The following is a 20,021-nucleotide window of genomic DNA, read 5'->3' on the forward strand; positions in this document are numbered from 1 at the left end:
CTTGATCAAGTATTCTTTCTACTTAGGGTAATTTAACAGGTTGCCACACTCTACATGTCCTCCTCCCCGTCCTGAACCAGAGAAGAAATTAGAGACACATAAGAAACTAAGTAAAGAAAGTTTTGTGATGGACTGTAGTCCACAGACCACAATTTCTAAACTTCAACTTTTGGACCACAGGAAAGCTAAGAACTGGACTTCAGGTAATCTTTTCAAGCTATTCTACCAACTGAGAATTGCCTTGTTTTCTTTATATATGACTCCCGCCACCCCCCCCCCGCCATACCTGTTAACAAAACAGTAAGCTAAAAAAAAAGATCCAAAGCAATCTATAAGACACTGTCTAGGATCAAAGACTATTAACAATCTCTTCTAGTAATTGTACATGCCACTCTCAACTGCTCTACCTCCAGCATCCTCTAGGGTTCAGAGTACCACTTCTCCTCTTCACATGTTCCCAGGTCAGCTCTCCTTGAAACTCCAAGCAAGACTACAGCTTCCTATTTAAACTAGTTTAATTTAAAGTAGCCTAAATAGAATCAGATTTTAGGTGGGATCATGCAATGCCCTTTTTCCACACACCTTTGCCAGAAAACCACATTGCTAAAGCTTCACATGCAAATGGTTTCAACACTTCTTCAGCTGGATGAGCTGGGACAAGGCAGCTATGAAACAAACAGCAGACTGCCTGCAGTTTGAAAGACACTGATACATCATCTGCCCTACTCTGCACAAGAATTATGATCTAGAAACAAGGATATTTGGACCATGAACCTACCATTTTAATCACCACCCATGAGAACCACTTAAGTAGCCAAAAATCTTCACAACTCTCTCTTTCAAACACTAATTAAATCCTTTAATCATCAAATAAATATGAAAGGGGAAGATCCAAATTACGGAAAATAATTAAAATTACATTTAGGAGACAAAAAACTCTTCCCAAGGTTCAAAACCCTGAAGGGGCAGAGCTGGAGTGGTGGAAATCGATTTTGTAAAAAGCTATTAAAGAGTGCTGCTTTCATCAAAAAAACCCTCCCCCTTTTAAACATAATCGATAATTAAGGAAAGCCAAAAATCTTATCAGCCAAAATGACTGAGGAACATTTTAAAATACTATACCAAGAATAAAATTAATGTCTCCTCAGAAATTATTACTTTTAAGAGACTCCTAGGTAAAAATTTTAACTTTTTTTAAACAGCCTCACTTGGAAAGAGCTCAAAGGTTAGCAATAGAGGATCATGTATGTATCAAAATAATACATTTATATTTTTATTATTTAACTGTCTAGTTTCCTGTCAAAGGTTAAACAAATGTCTTGGAGTTTGTCAAGCAGGAAAAGTACCTCAAATTCTGACAGTATAATTGTTTGTTTCTTCAGTTAAGCAAAAATTTTAATCTAAAGTTTCTAATTGACCTGCAGGAAGCTTTGATGATTGACTACAAATTATACTGAACCTGTTCTTATTTTAATGTGCCTTGTTCTCTTAGATATTGATTTGTACCCTAAAGGATAAGGAGGTCTGTTTAATATTTCAGGAGACTTTTTTATTGAGATGATGTTTCAATCCAATGACTTTAACTCTTTAAAGTGTGTTTAGATAGTCATCTTTTCTGGAAAATAAAGCATTCAGCATAGTTTCTATGTGTTGAATTCCTTATCTAGATCCTGAGAAGGCCCATGAGCTTTTGGCTGGTGACCACAAAATGGAAAAAGGAGAAGAGCTTTAGTCAGCAGTAGATAATGCCACAGCCCTAACTAGGATACTTTCAATTGTGACTCATTCTGTCAACCATCAAGGATCTTCCTAAGAACCTACTCATCCTAAGCATGTGCTGACCACCTCTCTATGATAAGACAGAAGGCAACTAAGAATGCAGAGATAAAACTGAAGACCCTTCAAATGGTCAGATTCTGTTGCCTTCTACCATAGTGCAATGAGCTTTTACAGCCAAACACTGCCTGTTAGATAAAATGTCTAAATATGAATCATTACATTCAGGATTATTTTCAGAATTGAATAATATTTGTGGACAGATTGTTTTTCTGCTGGGTGAGAAGTAGTCAGCATGACTGACTGTGCCCCTAGAATAGTTCAAAGCCAATTCCTACATAGGAATTTCAAAGCCATATTATAGACACACATACAACCCCGACAGCTGTAGAACCAGATTCCAACTAAGATGTGTTATTCTCACTGCACTTTGCCCAGAGCCCTTATTTCCATACACTGTGTTTGAATTCAAGTGAACTCAATCTTAATTCTACCCAACAACCCGCCCTTTTGTAATGCAGTGAGAGACTAGCATGATGTACAATTAAGACCCAGGAGATATAAAATAAGAAGTTTTCTTTCTGCTATCTATAATCTTTATTCCTCTAGATTTTAAAAGATCCAAATGGTGAGTGAGAAATATGTGGATTTTTCAGTGGGGCAGAGAAAAGAAAGTTGATAATACAAACCATTTTTCTACCTTATTTACAGGAACAGCATACCGTCAACTGATTATTATTACTTGCCTTGACTCTCAAGAGAGACAGCCATCCCACAATGTCTTGCCTTCTCCCACATAAGCTAAGAGAAGATGCACACAGCCCTTGATTGCTTGCAGATGCACTTCAGAGTAGGGGTGGACCATGCCCCTTCCAGAAGGGGACATCTCCTCAGGAGAAAGGTTTCACTTCTTGGAAGCAAAACCCCAAATCTGTGCATCTAAAAATTTATGCTCCCCAAAATCATGGTCTCATCACCATAAAAAATAATGTATAGATAAGCTTAGTAGAAATCAATAAAACACTAGAGTTTTCAATTTCCCTTCAGTAGAGTGGAAAGAACATTTCTCCTCCACCCCAAGGCCATCCCAAATATTTCAGTTTTTCAAACTTAGCCATGTATTTACTTTATTAATTTCCTTGTTTGACTATTCACTTCTGCATGCTGGTAGCTGTGCAAATATTGCAATACTATTCTAAGACCTCTTAAATGATGTTCTCTGCTACTGAGCTTGAGTGATCTCTGGATCACTAGAGTTTCACAGGCAGAGGATGTGTTTTGCTGCAGCGGATGCTGTTGGATACCACAATGGGAGACTAGGTATCATCAGTTATCAGACTTTTTTTTTTAAAACTGTGACCACATTCCATTGGAATAGTGAAAAACATGGCATACATAGCCAAAGATACCCAAGTTCCAAGTTCTAGATCTGTTGCTTGGTTGTTCTGTGAGAAAGTTAAAAATTTCTTAGCCTCTTTTTCCTTATTTTGTTTTCCTTTGTGAGGATGCTTGGGCTTAAAATCAGTGTCTTACACACACAGCTTTTTTGTCCATGACTAGTACTCTACCATCAGAGTCATACTTCTTTTGTTGTTAACTGGAGATAAAAGTCTTGAAGATTTGTCTGTTCCAGCTGGCTCTGAACCTCTATCTGTAGACTTCAACCTACTTACCAGGATTATAGGTGTGGGCCACTGGTGCCAGGCTTTCCCCCTCATTTTTAAAATGGGCTCAGATCAGTTTCCTCACTTCTATATGAAGAGTTCATCAAACATCACAGAGGGGGGAAAAACCATCAACAGTGTCCCTAATGACTCTAGGGAAGAATCCCTGGGAGGATTAAATTCAGCCATTTTCAAGTATAAGTCTATGGTGAGATAAAAAGAAAAACACAATGACAGCTTACACACAGTAAGCATCAGCTCTCGTTTTAGGTACAGACACCAATGGTTAGGTCGACCTTCCCTCACTTTCTGCCCATTTCACACAGAATGAAAGCAGAGGATTTTTTTTTTTTGGGGTTCCGGTCGTGGGGCCGAACTCTGGGCCTGGGCACTGTCCCTCAGCTCTTCAGCTCAAGGCTAGTGCTCTACCACTTAAGCCACAGCACCACTTCCGGCTTTTTTCTTTTTGCTTATATGGTGCGGAGGAATCGAACCCAGGGCCTCATGCATGCAAGGCAAGTGCTCTACCACTGAGCCACCTTCCCAGCCCCAGAGGATTTTCGAATACTTGAGTAACTTATTTTTTTTTCCCAGCCAAGACTAAACATGTAACTTTATTTCACAGTTTTAAACCCATTGGTTCTAACAGGGAAATACAATGCATAAATTCTAAGAGTTGAGGGTGGAGGTATAGCAGCTCAGTGGCACAGTTGTGTACAAAACATAAACAACAAGCAAAAAAGGGGTTGACCCTGCTCAAAAGGAAATTTACTCATTACCTGACTTACATAACTGTAACCTAGTGTACATCACATTTACAATAAAATAAAAATAAATGGGATCAGTACTTGGTAACCAGCTTTATGTTTAAGAAAGCAAACTGGGCTTATTAATCGAGTCAGCTTTAAAGTATAAAATTTATGAACTGCCCATACTCTAGCTTTTGAAAATTGAATGTTTTCCCTCCTCTAACCAGAAACAGATGGAGAACTCCCAGAAGTCATCTTTGGAAATTTCAAGCATGTTTTACTTCACAGTTCATGTCACATTTTACGACTGTAGCAGAAGGTATGGGATTCAGACTAGAGCAAGTATGATTTAAAAGAAGCTTGTATTCAAGGATGTTGCAACTATGGTATTACATTTGTATGTGGCTGTAACAGGAGTGGTCAGTATGAGCCCCTTTCTACTATCTGACTTCCATGTGTATATGGTAGCTGAATCTCTTTAAGCAGAGGACCATAAGCCCCACTGCCTTGAGCTAGAGAGGTCAGGACCCATCTAAAAGATGGTCTTGGACTTGTGAGTCAGGGTCATGACATTTCTGACTTACAAGAGAAACAAGAGGCCCATATTTTTAGGTACAATTTTTCAGCATTTAAAGATTGGCATCTAATTCAGTATTTTCTAAAACATGATCCATGGAATAAAACAGTTTTGAGTTGTCTTCCCTTATGAAGTGGGCTAGGTACCCCATGGAGCAAGGAAGGTGAGCAGAGTGAGCTAGGCAGCAAAGTCTAGCAGTCTATAGCAGGAAAACAGAAATATTTGAGATGAACCACCCAGAAGGGACCCAAGAGGCTACCACTCATCGCATCATGTTCATCTTCATTTTGGGTTGGCCATGGGGCTTGAACTGTTGGCCCGGGTGCTGTCCCTTAGCTCAAAGCTCAAGGCTAGTGCTCTACCACTTGAGCCACAGCATCACTTCCAGTTTTCTGAATGGTTCATTAGAGATAAGGGTCTCACAGGGACTTTTCTGCCTGGACTGGCTTTGAACTGTGATCCTCAGACCTCAGCCTCCCAAGTAGTTAGGACTATAGGGGTGAGCCACCAGCGCCCAGGTCATGTTCATCTTTTTGCTCACAAAAGTACCAGATACTTTATAAAGACAACCCAAAACTACCTAAGTGTTCGCATAAATACATGCTTCATCTCCCTAGACACAGATTTTACTCTGGAACTTTCAAAAAATACTAATTTAAACAAGATCACTTTCTTCCTTAAGTTCATGGGACAAGATAAAGAATACTTTTATACATTTTAGTCACAAGGCAATAAAATTTAATTCAGAAAACGCATGATCTGCCCCAGGACAGTATGCCCCAACTATTTTAGAAACATCTCACATCTGCCTACTTGAAATTCCTCCTGTCACATCACAGCTGAGAAGACACAACCGGAAGGCTCATGAATCACTCCAAGTGCCTGAAAGATTAAAATTAATACAGGAGGACAAACCAGCTAAAATGCACCTGTCTTATAGTCTGGAATTTTAAGCAAAGACAGGAAAAATTACTCATGGTTGAAGTACTAAGAGCCATCTGAGATAAAATGAGTATTGAGAAGAGGTTTCTAAAAGTGTGAAAAACACAAACTTATCCAAATCTCTGACACTCTTAAGGGAGCTAATGCCAGAAATAACAAGCGCTGCCGTCATGTTGACATAATTAGGTTGGTGCCTTGGTTTTTACTCTCATCAACACTTCAGCTCACAAGAGTCCTTCTCTTGCCTCAAAAGTGGGAACCCATCAACTTAAAGCATCAAAGGACTCAAACTCTACATCAACTTGTAGTTCCAGGCAAAATGTACAAAGTATAACAAAATGGCCCCCTTCCTTGATACTAGCTCCTCTGACTTACAGACCTATGGGCTCAAATACAGAGGATGTTTGAAACAGACTGAATTATTGGTTCCAATTCCTAATGTTGCTCTAGAACCTAGACTATAACTAAGAATCATCCTAAGGACCTTAGAGTTATTTTATACAGACCATGCCCACTTTCTCAACTTCTACAGGTGTGCTAACATCAGAGACCATGCACAAGGATCACAATCCAGCTCCAACCAGCTACTCAGCAAACATACAACTTTCAGGGGCCTCTTGCTATGTACTGTGTTCTGTGTTAAGAGAGTCATATACACATATAAGGAAGGCCAAAAACTGCCAAGGAGGACAGTAAATCTTTGAGAGGATCCTGATCAGACATTTGGAAACACTTCTTTGGGCAACAGAGAAAGGGCCTTACAAAGCTGAGACAGTCTAGAGAGTTTCTCAGAGGAAATGGCATTTGAGTTAGATCTGAACTGCTTATAGGCATAGAGAGATGTAATAACAGTAACTTTCCTTTTCCTGGGTTCTCAAGTAAACCACATTTAATCAGTTGAACAGAATGAAGTCCGATGTGTTTTGCCTCTGGAGCCCCATGCCTAAGTCTCAAGACCACGGTTCAAGGAAAAAACTTTGGACATTATGCCAGCAGAGCTATCTAACTGTAACTAAGTATAAAGAACAGGGCCTGACACCCAGTAGGCCTGAATATTTCAGTATATCTTCCCCACCAACTCTGATTATTCATTCCTACCTATTTGAGGCCACATGATCAGTTAAATTATAAAATATCAAAATCAAACACTAATTAACATATATCACAAATGTCTACATAACACGGGGTCAGAGCTTTGGGGGATATGTAAACTCCATTTTTGTTCAATTAGTCATGACTTATTTTCCAAGGTCATCAAGGCATGGACAATAGAAAGGTGTAGAAGAACCAACCTAGAGGTTCAGAAAGTCTTAAGTAAATTTAGAGTTCAGGATGGGAGTATTGGCTTAAGTTGTAGAAGGCTGTGCGAGGCCCTAGGATTAGATTAGATAGGTAGATAGCTAGGCAGACAGACAGAGCTATAGACAGAGCTTCAAAAAGACACATCTCTTCAAAGTTTTTACTAAGCTAGCATAAAGCACCAAGCAATCAACAAAGAACACATAGAGTCTGACAATCACTGTGTTTACCGGGGGCCACTGAGGGAAACGTACCTCTGACCAAATCCCAACTAGGTTCAAAATTCTCCTTTTCAAGTATGAAAATAATATATCTTTTGTTTGAGAATCAGAGTCAAGGCACACTCAAACTTTTCTAAACTCCTAAGAAAACTCAGTAATGTTGCTGATCTTATTCTTCTTTCTAATAACCTTGTATTCTCAAGGGGCAGACTACACAGGAGGAAAAGAGCAGTGACATACTGTACACATGATTGATTAGACAAACAAAGTTGCTGGAAAGCTGGAGGGGCCAATTCAGAAAGAAAGGGAAATAGAAAGTAGTCAGTCTCTGGGTTAGGCAACATTTTTGTTTTATAAATAGCATTCTATCTCAGAAAGGATACCCCTAAGGTACAAATGAGTCTATTCTGTTTTTTTCAGGCTCCCCAAAGTGCAGCCTACAATACAAAGCAAATTGTGTCATGATTCAATCATAAAATACCTACCAATATGATGTACATTTACTTAACACAAAACAAATAAATAGGCAAATGTACTACCAAATGGCTTATTGGTATCTTAAAAGTTATACTTTCCTCCCACCCCCTCTTTTTTTTTGTCGGTCATGGGGCTTGAACTCTGGGCCTGGGCACTGTCCCTCAGCTCTTCAGCTCAAGGCAATAGCTCTACCACTTGAGCCTCAGCTCCACTTCCAGTTTTCTGGTAGTTTATTGGAGATAAGAGTCTCATGGACCTTCCTGCCCCGGCTGGCTTTGAACCGTGATCCTCAGATCTTAGCCTCCGGTGTAGCTAGAATTACAGGTGTGAGCCACTGGCATCTGGCTCTTCCCCCTTTTTAATAATGGCATTTATATGATAAACATTAATTTTGCTATTCAATTTTTCACTTATACTAATTGTGATCATTTCAGACAATAACAATATGTTTCACTTGAAAGATGAAACCATAACACCGATGCTGAAAAGTACTTCGTTGGTATCATTCACTAATTTCTACAGTGTTTGCCACCTAAAAGGTTGAGGCGTGACTCTGAAGGGAAGAGGTTTCATCTCAGCAGAGGTCTGCAACTGGCACTGCGGCAATCCCAAAGCAGTAAGATTTCGGTTTTGCACCATTGCGGCATACTGAATGAAGAACATACCAAGACCCCAAAGTGACCGCTTCATGGAAAAGGACAAGCTGAGTTTCTGGTATACTTTTGGAGAGTGTGATCTGTGTAACATCTAATATTTTTTTGAGTAAATCACGTATCTATGCTTAGAGCCACCACCATGCTGTCATCCTTGCTCTAAATTTAAAAGTCTTCAAAACTGACTTTGAGAGCAAAAGCTGAACACAACATGTCAGAAGTCTAACCCAGTTTTTAACATGTGCCAGTACAGAGATGCCAGCCCAGGGAGCAGATTTGTGGTAATGAGCCAAGTACAGTGGCTCTGGAATGTCTTTCCCAGGAGGGAATCAAAGGCACACAATACAGCCATAATGGTGCAAAGGACCAGCCTGGGAGTGGAGTGACACTCATTTTTCAGCACCAGCGGGGGTCTTCTCCACAGCCTGTACTGAGTAGAGCACAAGAAGTAGAAATCTTAACTAAATCATGGAGCTTGCGCCTGGTGGCATAGTATGTATGACTTCAAAATGGAATCAGGTATAATGACATGACTGTAATCCCAATATTTGAGAGGCTGAGACAGGAAGATTATGGGCTTGAGACCCCACAGCCAGAAGGAAGTTGGAAGTGGAAGTCAGGAAGGAAGCAAGGGCTGATCTAAAAAATACTTTAATTTCTTTTTTGCTTTGCAGGACAGCAACTCTTGTGTGCTGAACAAGGTCCTACCACTGAGCTATATCCCCAGCCCCCATACAAAATGTATTCTTAACTGGAAAGTGAAAGCATTTAAAAAAGTCTAACTAGAGGAATTTCTGTTTTAATTATGGAAAAGTTTAAACATGTAATAATAAATGCTCTGTACCCATAACCTAGTTTTAACAGCAGCCAAAGAGTGAGTTTATTTTTAATCCATGACCCAATTACTTTAGAAAAAAATCCCCATATACACTATTACTTATATTAGTATATATAATCATCCTTTGGTATTCACGAGAGGATTGGCTCCAAGACACCCTTAAATACCAAATGTGAGAGTGCTCAGATTTCCCTACTAGGTATAAAGTAATGCGTTATGGAGTCAATGACATTACTACACAGAATTATGATTCCAATGACACTCAAGGCCAGGCATTTATGAGATGCAATGGGTACATCCCATGGCCCCCACCCCTGCCATATCCAGCTGTACAAGGCTTATGACATCCATCACCTAAAGTATGGCACTTCAAAGGACACTTCAAAAGCACTTCCTCTTTTAAAACAAAATAAAGTCTTGTCTCTTTATCTTCATTCCTAGTAACATACCTGCATTACAGGTTAGAAAAGTATCATTTCTTTCCTTAGTGTCCTATCTGTTCACCTAATATCTGTCTCCCCTTAAGACAACTCTAGACTCACATAGAGCAGTTCCTGGGCTACCTCTATGAATGCTGTTTACATTTAATTCTTACACAACAAAGTACTCCAGATCTTTCTCGTGTGTGTGTGTATGTGTGTGTGTGTGTGTGCGACTAATGATCTTAAACTCAGGGCTTTGTAGTCTTCCTTAAATTTTTCACTCAAGGCTGGCACTCCACTATTTGAACCACACAGCTACTTCATTTGTTGTTTTTGGTGGTGGTGGTGGTTAACTGGAGATAGGTGTCTCATGAACTTTTCTTCCCAGTCTGGCTTCAAATAGTGATCCTCAGATCTAAACTTTCTGAGTAACTAGGATTATAGGTCTGAGCCACCAGCCTCCCAAACAGATCTTTTCCATTTTCTGATTAGTGCAGAGGAGACCATGAGAAAAAGACATGTGAAGTAGCTGACTTTTAGGATCATCTTAATTTCTGTCACTATGTAACACCTCGGCAAATAAAAATGTTTCAATAATGCCTGCACAGTGACACATAATACTATTACCCTAGAGATGGAGGCAGGAAGATCATGAGTTGGAGGCTAGCCTGGTCTAAACAGTGAATTCTATGTTAGCTTGAATTAATGAGACCTCCAAATTTTAAAAAAGTTGCAAATATGAAAAAAAATACTGGAAGAAAATCTCAATCTAAATCCTAAATTTCTAAATTCATTTTTACTGTTTTCTCACTTTCACTTGGACATGCTAAAATAAAAGTATATTTTCTATATAGATGACATTTCACTGTACTAATGTCAAGGATAATTTCTTAAAAGAAAGAAAAATGTTTAGCTACCAGGTGTGACAATTCAAGCCTGTAATCCTAGTTACTTGGGAGGCAGTAATAAATGGATCTCCATTTAAGGCCAGCTTGGGCATAAAAAGTTTGTCAAACTCCATCTCAGCCAATGGCTGGGTGTGGTGGCACACTCCTGTCATCCCAGCTATCGGGAAAACACAATGGCTGGGAGCAGTGTTGTGTACCTGAGAGCTCCGGGGACACAGGGAAACACAGTAGGAGGATCACAGTCCAGGCTGGCCTGAGCATAAAAAAAATGAACTCCTACCTCTAAACTAACCAATGTGAAAAAAAGGGCTTGGAGGTGTGGCTCAAGTGGTAGAATACCTGTCCTGTAAGTTCAAGGCCCTGAGAACAATCCTCAGTACTGCCCACACCCTTAAAAAAACAAAAATACAAAACAAAACTTGGGCTCGCAACACACACACACACACACACACACACACACACACACACACACACACACACACTCACTCAACAGAACAACTTACACATGGCTTAAAATTTAACCTAAGGTTGGCTGAGCAGTCTAATGACCATGCCATACAATTTGCCCCCATTATATTCCTGTTCATCTCTGCCTGGAAAGACATTTCTGGTCAGCTATGGATTTACTCCATCGACAGCAGAAAACATGGAGGGTACCTGTTTCATCCGGGGAGCTGGGGGAGGCACTGTCTTGGGACAGAGTCGTCCAGCTGGACTCCTCATCACTTGGGGCCAGGTTCTGGATCCGGTGGAGTGCACAATCGGTTTTGGCCCCCGTTTTAGGGTGATCCTTCTTGGTCTCTGGGCTGGAGGAGACTGTGGCTACTTGACCATCTTCTGGGCTGGACTGGGGTTTGTTTGGTTTCTGCAGCAGCAAGTCACCATTCCCAATGACAGTGGGGGGCTGGCCCTGTCCTGGCTGGCCTTTCTCCTCCCCCACCCCATGGTGACCGCTCAGGCTCTGCTCCAGTTCTCTGGCTGAGGTCTCCAGGTCTGCATAGTAGTTGAGGAAGCTCTTCGTTCTCCTGGGTTGGGAGGGTAAAATCTCACAGCTGGAGGGCTCAGGCGGGTGGGGCTCCTTCCCCTCCAACTTCTCAGAAGTTATGTTGATGGCTGCAGCGGGGCTCACGTTTTTGTTGGGGTCCTGCTGCCCCTGTTCTGCAGCCTTCCGGAGCTGGTTCTCCCCATTTTTCACCAGCTTGATGTTGGCAGAACCGCTTCCCAGCAGGGGCTGCACCGCAGGATCGGAGAGGCCCATGGCTGTCTGGATGTTAGTCAGTGCATATTTTTTCCTGCATTTGGGGGGGGTGTTGTTCTTGGTGTCCGAGTGTTTGATTTCAGCATTCAACAGTTCATTGTGGGAAGAACGGAGATTAAGGGTGTTGGGTGGTGTGGCTGGGCTGTTTCGAGTGGCGACCTCTGTGGTTCCGCTGCTGGCCATAAACACTGCCAAGGTCTCACTCCCTGAGTCAGCTGGAGAAAAAGAAATTTGGTGGTTAGACATCTGCAGTGATTAAGTGACTTAACCAAGCAGGTGAGCAAATGCTTCTACAGAGAAGATCCAAAGAATAAATACTTCTGTTGTGTAGTACATTCCTGTAGAACTGACCCAGTTTCCTATTTCTTTCTCATCTTTTTTCAGATATCAAGCAGGAACAAATGAACTTAATGTGAATGCCCAAAATCTACTTTATACACAAAGGCTAAAACATCTGATGGCCTATATTTCACTTAGACTTAAAAAAATAAAGCTCTAAATTTATATAAATACATTTTCTTCTGGCTACCTTCATGTTTTACAACCTTGAAAAGCACCCCCATTCCAAAAATTTACACTACATTTTTATTCTATAGTTCCTTCTGGCAACAACAGCAACAAAAAGCTGCTCTAAAGTCCTCTGGGGCTTCAGCTTTCTTAATTAAGCTGCAAGGTCATTGTTCAATAATGTTCTGTATAGCCAACATTATTTTTCTCAACTATGCTTAGAAATTGTATTCTGAGTGCCTAGAAAACAAAAGCTCTATTAGAGTATTTTAATATCTTTGTGAATATTTTGACCTAGGCTTATTGTTTAGACTCAACAGAAATTTGAAGAAATGTTGATTAAGTTCTCAAAAGTACATATAAGCAAAACTATTACTGATAATGCAGCACTGGGCCCTGACTACAGATGTGTTAGAGCCACCAGAGGAGACTGACGATATTGTGCTAAATTAAAATACAGACTCAGCTGTTTGCAGTCACCAGGTGCTCTTACAAGACACCTAGGAAACTATCTGACAGATGTATTTATCTCAAATATGATTCACACCAACAGTGATTTATTTCCTTTGTCTCTTGTTAGAAGGTGGTTTCTTGGGCTAGAGAGGAATAAAATTCATCTGCAAAAATGCCTAAGGTTTCAGATTTCTCTGTGAGCAATGGCTTTTTCTTATCTAATCCTCTGCCCTCCACAGAGACTTGTGTGAACTGCATGCACTTCAGTAGCATAGGAAGTAAGCACACCTTGTGACATTCTTGGAATTGTATCTGGACAACTAACTCTTCCTCCCCCAGGCAAAGCAGGGAGCTTTCCCCCTTTGTAAAGTATCTGTGTAACATCACGTGCACAGGTTGGCAACCTTAGGAAAAAAGTCACTGGGTCATTCTAAAATCCTTGTTCTTTTAGGAAGCTAAGCAACATCCATGCATCCTAGAAAATATCCACATCTATAGTGTGGCAGCAGAGAAGAACTGTAACCCAAAGTCAAATAACCCATTGTTTAAAGCTTTTACTTAGAGGATTCTTGCTAACAAAGCACTCTTCCTATTCAGTTCTTGGGTCTCATTTTATATACATCATATTTAGTGTGTTTCTTAATTTTTAAATAACAACATTTTAAAATTGATTTTATGATTATTGGCTTCAATTACCATCTGTTGGGAAGCAGTTTTAATTTATAGTTAGACCTCAGTCAAGAGTAGCACTTATTAGGGGCAGTCCTACATTGTATCCCTATAAGGCATTCTGTGAGACATATACTCATTGTACAGATACAGACACACACACATCTTTACACTCACAATTACTTAAGAGTGACATGGCAAGAATTTCGACTAGGCTATTTTATGATGTCTAGTGCTGCTAGGTATTCTAATTGCCTTATTGGATATAATTTTTTTTGGAGGGGGTCAGTCCTGGGCATGAACTTAGGGTCTGGCCACTGTCTCTGGCCTTCTTTTGCTCAAGGCTAGCACTCTACCACTTGAGCCACAGCACCATTTCTGGCCTTTTCTGTTTATGTAGTACTGAGGAATCAAACCCTAGGTCTTCATGCATGCTAGGCAAGCACTCTACCACTAAGCCACATTCCCAGCCCCTGGAAGTAATTTTTATTCACTTATAACTCTAAATACTTTCAAAAAGAAAATCATCAAAATTTCTAGGTGATTTTATTATCTGAGTAGTTTTTGACATGCTGGATGTGACATATAAATTTTTTTTTTGCCACTTTCTCATAAGCCTTTTGGATCTCATTGTCATTATCAATTAACCATTCTACTTACTAGAAATCATGGTGGGGTGGGGTAAAAGAGAAGCTAAGATCAGGAAGATCAGACACCCACTAGACATTCACCCACAGCTCTGTTGGTGTTGTTTTTCATATTAAAAGTCTGAACATAAGTGAGTGTGCCTTAGATAATCATATTTTCCGGAAGCTAAACTAGTCTTATGACGTGTACAGTTGCCTCCTGGAGTGAATATAACAGCTGAGAAGTCAGGTATGCTCAAAGGGTTATGAGGTATCTCAGTGACAGCAAAGTCCTGGAATACTCAAGGCTGAAAGGGGTCCCCAAAGTACACGGCAATGTCTGAGGGTTAAAGGCCCAGGACCCAGAGTTGAAGAGACAAAGGTTAAAGACCTATGGGGTGCCGGTGGCTCATGTCTGTAAGCCTAGTTATTCAGGAGGCTGAGATCTGAGGATCACAGTTCAAAGCCAGCCTGGGCAGGAAAGTGGGTGAGACTTTTATCTCCAATATGCCACCAGAAAACCAGAAGTGGTGCTGTGGCTGAAGTGGTAGAGCACTCTCCTTGAGCTGATGAGTTCAGGGACAGCACCCAGGCCTAGAGTTCAGGCCCCACAACTGACCAAAAAAAAAGGAAGGAAGGAAGGAAGGAAGGAAGGAGGGAAGGAAGGAAGGAAGGAAGGAAGAAAGGAAGAAGGAAAGAAAGGAAGAAGGAAAGGAAGAAGGAAAGAAGGAAAGAAGGAAAGAAAGAAAGAAGGAAAGAAAGAAAGAAAGAAAGAAAGAAAGAAAGAAAGAAAGAAAGAAAGAAAGAAAGAAAGAAAGAAAGAAAAGAACCTATGCACAGTAGGTAATCAGGTAAACAGTGGTAACCCCTCAACCAGCCACAAAACTGGCTGGCTCCACATCTCCGTGTGCCTCCTGTTGGTGAGGAACAGATAAGCAGAATGCCAGTCACTGTGAGGTTGGTGTTCCATCCTGGGTAGTTCTCCTGGCTTTGCAAGGTAGGTAGGCCCCCTTGGTTGTACCAGCACCTACACATTACTCAGCACACTGTTCTTACTGGGACGCACGAAGAACCAAACCAATTCAAGCAGATTGATTCCTACTGCGGAGGCAGGCTCACATCTAGATTTAAGACTATGCCAATGCCAATGATCCCTGCTATCATACTGTCCTGCATGTATGATGGAGAACCACCTATGGCCTGGTACGTATTCTATTCCTTGTGTTAACAGCTTCATAGTATTTCTTGGGGAACTAACTTTCCCCCACATTCATTCAAAGTATTTTTTTTTATACCATGTGGCAGATTTGCTTGTAGGTGCTGAAGACACAGTGGTGAACAAAACTGACAAAGTAAAAATATCTGCTCTCACTAAACTTCTGTTCTGGATATTGCAAGCACAGTCAGTCAGTCAAGGAAATTCCTGTGATTCTGGTAGAAGTTCAGGAAGAAAACCATGTGACCTACACAGAGCCACTCCCGAGTTTTCAGCTGCAATGATAAGAAGAGAGATGGGCCCTCTTTTCTTTCTTTCTTGAACCAGCCTACAGCTACAAGGGGTCACCATAAAGAGACAACCCGCCATGCACAAATCAAAGGATAACAAAGCAGAGTCAAGGAAGCCAGAGCAGGAACATGAGCCAAGTCCTAACACCATTATTGAAACCCCTGAAATAAGCCAGGCCTGAACAGTAGAGAGCTGGACTTCTCAGGCCAATGAGGTGATTTATCAAAGTGCTTAAATCATTTGGAGCTGTGCTTTCTTTTTTGGCAACTATAATAGCCCTAGTGAATAGAGTGAGTATTTTTTAAGTATTTTTTTAAGAACTCTAAACAAAATTAGCTAAGTGAGGATTGCTGCAATTTCATGTCAAACCCTGCCGTCCTCAAACCCAGTTACCAGGGTGGAGTGCAGCTGCAGGAACCCTTCCTCTGAGCACAGCTTTCTCCTTCCTTGCTCTTCACTGAGACCTCTCCCTTGTCTGTATGGCAGGAAACTTGTCTTCTTCAATTACTGACTACTCTATTTTTTCCCATGACAAGATGATGAAGTGCAAATGGGTTCAGACACAGTCTGCCCCATTCTTAAATGAAAGGTCATATTTTCATTTTCATTCTGCTAAACTATCTTCTTCTTGCTGAGGAATTAACAGCAAAACTCCCACCCTGAGGAATGCTGCCTTTTGAACTAGACCTCAAAGAATGAAGGAAATGAAATAAACTTAGATTTTTCTCTTCCTTTTAGGAAGGAGAGGCAAAATAAAACTGGTTTCCTGAAATTATTCATGAAAGCAAACCCTCAATGTGACAAAAAACGATAAGAACTTCTCTGTGAACAAAAGAACCAAAAATTATGGGAAAGCAGCTGACGCCATAGGGTTGGGGAGGTGACCGGATAGAAGCTTGGAAATTTCTACTGCTGGAGGGTAACTTCATCGGGTGCATTTATAGGGTCTAGATCTAGATAAGGGCATCCTTTCAACAGCAAGGTCCTACTGGTCCCAGTGTCCCCCAAGACTCAACTGCCTGCAGCCTCCCTCACTTGTTCCAAGGAAAAACTGAGGTCGAACAAGTTAAATTTTTGCAGCCAATACTTTAAGAAACCCAGTCAGATATTTGACATTGTAAACACATTTCAAAACAAAATGTTAGAAACAGTAAGCATATAAACTTCGGTCAATTATAAAATATGGGAGGAATAGGGGGAAAGGTTCTGTTGTGGGGAGGTGACTGTCAGGAGGGGATTGGTGAACAAAGAAGATGAAGTAGTAGAAAATGATTGAAATAGATTGCTGAAATCTATTGTGAAATCTGTTGAAAAAGGAAAAGGAGACCCATGGTGGGGTGAAATAGACTAGAATATATTATAAATGTGTGGAAATTTAACAGTGAAATACCATCCTATATAATTAACGCAAACTAACAAACAAAGAGGTGAATGTTATTTAAAAATAAATCAGTTGGGATATATTTATTACATAAACTCACAGCCTAAAGTAGGTAAAAGGTCTTATGAGAACATGTATTCAGAAGAAGAGATGAGGTTCAGGGCAGACCTTCCTGGGGTGGAATCCACAAGTGGATAAGGAGGAAAAAGACGCAAGCAGAATCGGAGTATCTGAATAGGAATAAGACTTAGAGTTTGACATGGTATCACATGCTTCTAATTCCAGCTGTTCTTTAGGTGATAGCAGGAGGATTACAAATTTCATACCAGTCCAGAAAAAATTGGTAAGAGCTTATCTTGTAAACAAAACACACAAAAAAGGGTGGAACACAAGGCAAAGCTCAAGTAGTATGCATAAGGCCCTGGGTTCAATCCTCCTTACCTCATAAATAAACACAAACATAGATACATCATACACACATACATACATACATATTACAACGGAAAGGGGACATGTAGTGGGATAGTGTTTATCTAATATGCTTAAGGCCCTGGGCTGAAAACCTAAGAGGGGAAAATTCTTATTCCAAAGATATTTTCTTTATTCATTTCTAAGTTGATTTCACTCTTTTGAAATGCTTCAAAGGCCAGATATGGATGGCTCGTGCCTCTAATCCTAGCTACTGAGGAGGCTGAGATCTGAGGATCAAGGTTCAAAGCCAGCCCGGGCAGGAAAGTCCATGAGACTCTTATCTCCAATTAAGCACTAGAAAACTGGAAGAGGCGCTGTGGCTCAAGCAGTAGAGCACTCGCCTTGAGCTGAAGAGTACAGGGATAGAGCCAAGCCCAGAGTTCAAGCCCCATGACAGACCAGAAGAAAAATAAAAAGAAATGCTTCAACAGTTTCTGAAGATGACTTGCACTGGAGCTGGGAAGGTGGCTCAGTGGTAGAGTGCTTGCCTTGCATGCATGAGGCCCTGGGTTCCATTCCTGAGAACCACATAAGCAGAAAAAGTGGGAAGTGGTACTGTGGCTCATGTGGTAGAGTGTTAGCCTTGAGCTGAAGAGCTTGAGGGATAGTGTCTGGGCCTAGAGTTAAGCCCCACAATGGACACCCCTCCGGCCCCCCGCCAAAAAAAAGAAAGTTTTACTAAGTTGCTTTAACAACTCTAGATTTTTATGGCCAAGTCTGATGAATAGTTAATAATCAAGCTTGGGGACACTGGTTCACTTGAAAAAACAATAAAAGCCTGAGTAATGCATAAGCTATGCTTCAAGTTGATTCCAAAAGGGAAATGATAGTAAGCTCTATTAGGCAGCAGACTCTTTGAAATAAGGTAAGTCATGGACTAAGATCTACTTAAAAGGGACTTCTAACCTTGATCAATCAACACACATTCTCTAAGCATATAACAGGATAAGTTCTGGAAGGTCCATATTTTAAAAGGCTATTGTAGTCAAGCTCCCAACAGATGGAAAATGGGATCGAAGGCATCTTTATTCCTGTTATTAGTCCAGATGTTTCATCACTACTTGAGTTAAGAGAATAAAAAATGCCTGAAATAAATACACCAATTAAATATGAATATTAATTTCCTTTTAAAATACATTATCTGTTATATTAATGAATAGTATTGGTGCTGTTATTTTAATAATCATGCTGAATAATCATTTCAGTGTCTTATATAACTATCAAGGAATCAAGCAATTTGAATACATGTCAGCACAACAAAATACATCAGCAGTAAGAGATTTCTAGACGCTATTGATCATTCTCTCATTTAGAGGAAAGTACATTACCGAATGTATTATCTGCCAGGCTTGTGCTTTTATTATTTCAATATTGTCTATTTTGCAATGTAATATAAGAATTTACAGAATTTCTCAAAGGAATTATTCTCTATAGCTAAATTTTATTTTTAAAAGGACACATATATTTGTCTTGAGTTACTAAAATTAGTATAACTATGTACTTAAAAAGAAAAACCACCATGAAACCATAGTACAATTAAGTAGCCTCCAAGAATTAGCTTTAACTGATTTTCATGTATGAATATAGGTTTAACATTGTCAGGTAAACATACTTTTTTCACTTTTTTAAATAAAGCATTTCTTGCCACCATACTGAGCTTAGTGTTTATTTTAGTTTTGTTTTGAAATAAAATCTATAAAGTGCTATGTAAAAAGAGGCTGAACATATTTAATCTGAAATTTAACTTTAGAATTTAAGAACACCATGGTTATGTACTCTTACCCAAACAGAGCCAGGAAGACATAAACCAACTGAACAGACCCATCTTAAGTAACAAAACTGAATTAACAATAAAAACTGAGAGCTTGCTGAGTGACACGTGTCCTAAAAAATATGGGACTTACTCACAGCTACCTGCCATATATAGTCTTATATTTAACCTGAAATCTTACAAAAAATACTTGCCTTTATCTTATTATACTACTATGAGGATAAGAATTACATTCCAAATCATGCTATATGTAAATTAGCACAAATCACAAGACAAAGACAGGGTTATACAGTAAAATTAAGATATGAAATTCATCATCTTAGCTTCAAGAAGAATACCAAATTGGGGGACTCTGTTCTAGAAATATCCCGTAATATAAGATGTTGTTTACATAGGCTCCACCTACTCTTTTGATCATATTTCAATAGTACAAAAGGCGATAATAAAATATGATAGAATTTTAATTTCCTGACTTGGAAAAAATTATATGAAGTGAAGTAAGCCAGGCCCAAAGAAACATAAGTCCCATGGTTTCCCTTATTTGCAATAACTAGTATATGTCTGAGACAAGCAGAAAGGTCAGATAAGTTGATGTTAGGTGAAATGAACCCCACGATAAGGACTCAAATAGTTTTTCTTTCTTGCTATTGTTTCTAACATATTTATAAGATATTTCTTTGTTGCTTTGTATGTCCCTCCCCCACGGTATAACCCCTGTTTCTCATTGTATTTGATGTTGGTATAATTTGTGGAGGGGAAGGGAAAAACAAATTGTTTAAATAGGGATACAGGTGGACCCATTGCAACTATGAGATGTACAAGACATTATGTCAAAAAACAAACTTTACAACT

General features: G+C 39.9%; 1 protein-coding gene across 7 annotated transcripts in view; it reads right to left on the reverse strand.

Annotated features, from left to right (window-relative positions):
- Positions 1–20,021, reverse strand: part of Apbb2 (amyloid beta (A4) precursor protein-binding, family B, member 2) — a 278,787-nt gene that overhangs the window by 124,623 nt on the left and 134,143 nt on the right. For all 7 annotated transcript variants that reach the window (XM_013009102.1, XM_013009101.1, XM_013009104.1 and 4 more), the window contains one exon: positions 11,184–11,999. In XM_013009102.1, the coding sequence (XP_012864556.1) occupies positions 11,184–11,999 (816 nt within the window). The remainder of the gene's footprint in view (positions 1–11,183; positions 12,000–20,021) is intronic.

Source organism: Dipodomys ordii, unplaced genomic scaffold, assembly GCF_000151885.1.
Source record: "Dipodomys ordii isolate 6190 unplaced genomic scaffold, Dord_2.0 Scaffold8, whole genome shotgun sequence".
NCBI lineage: Eukaryota > Metazoa > Chordata > Mammalia > Rodentia > Heteromyidae > Dipodomys > Dipodomys ordii.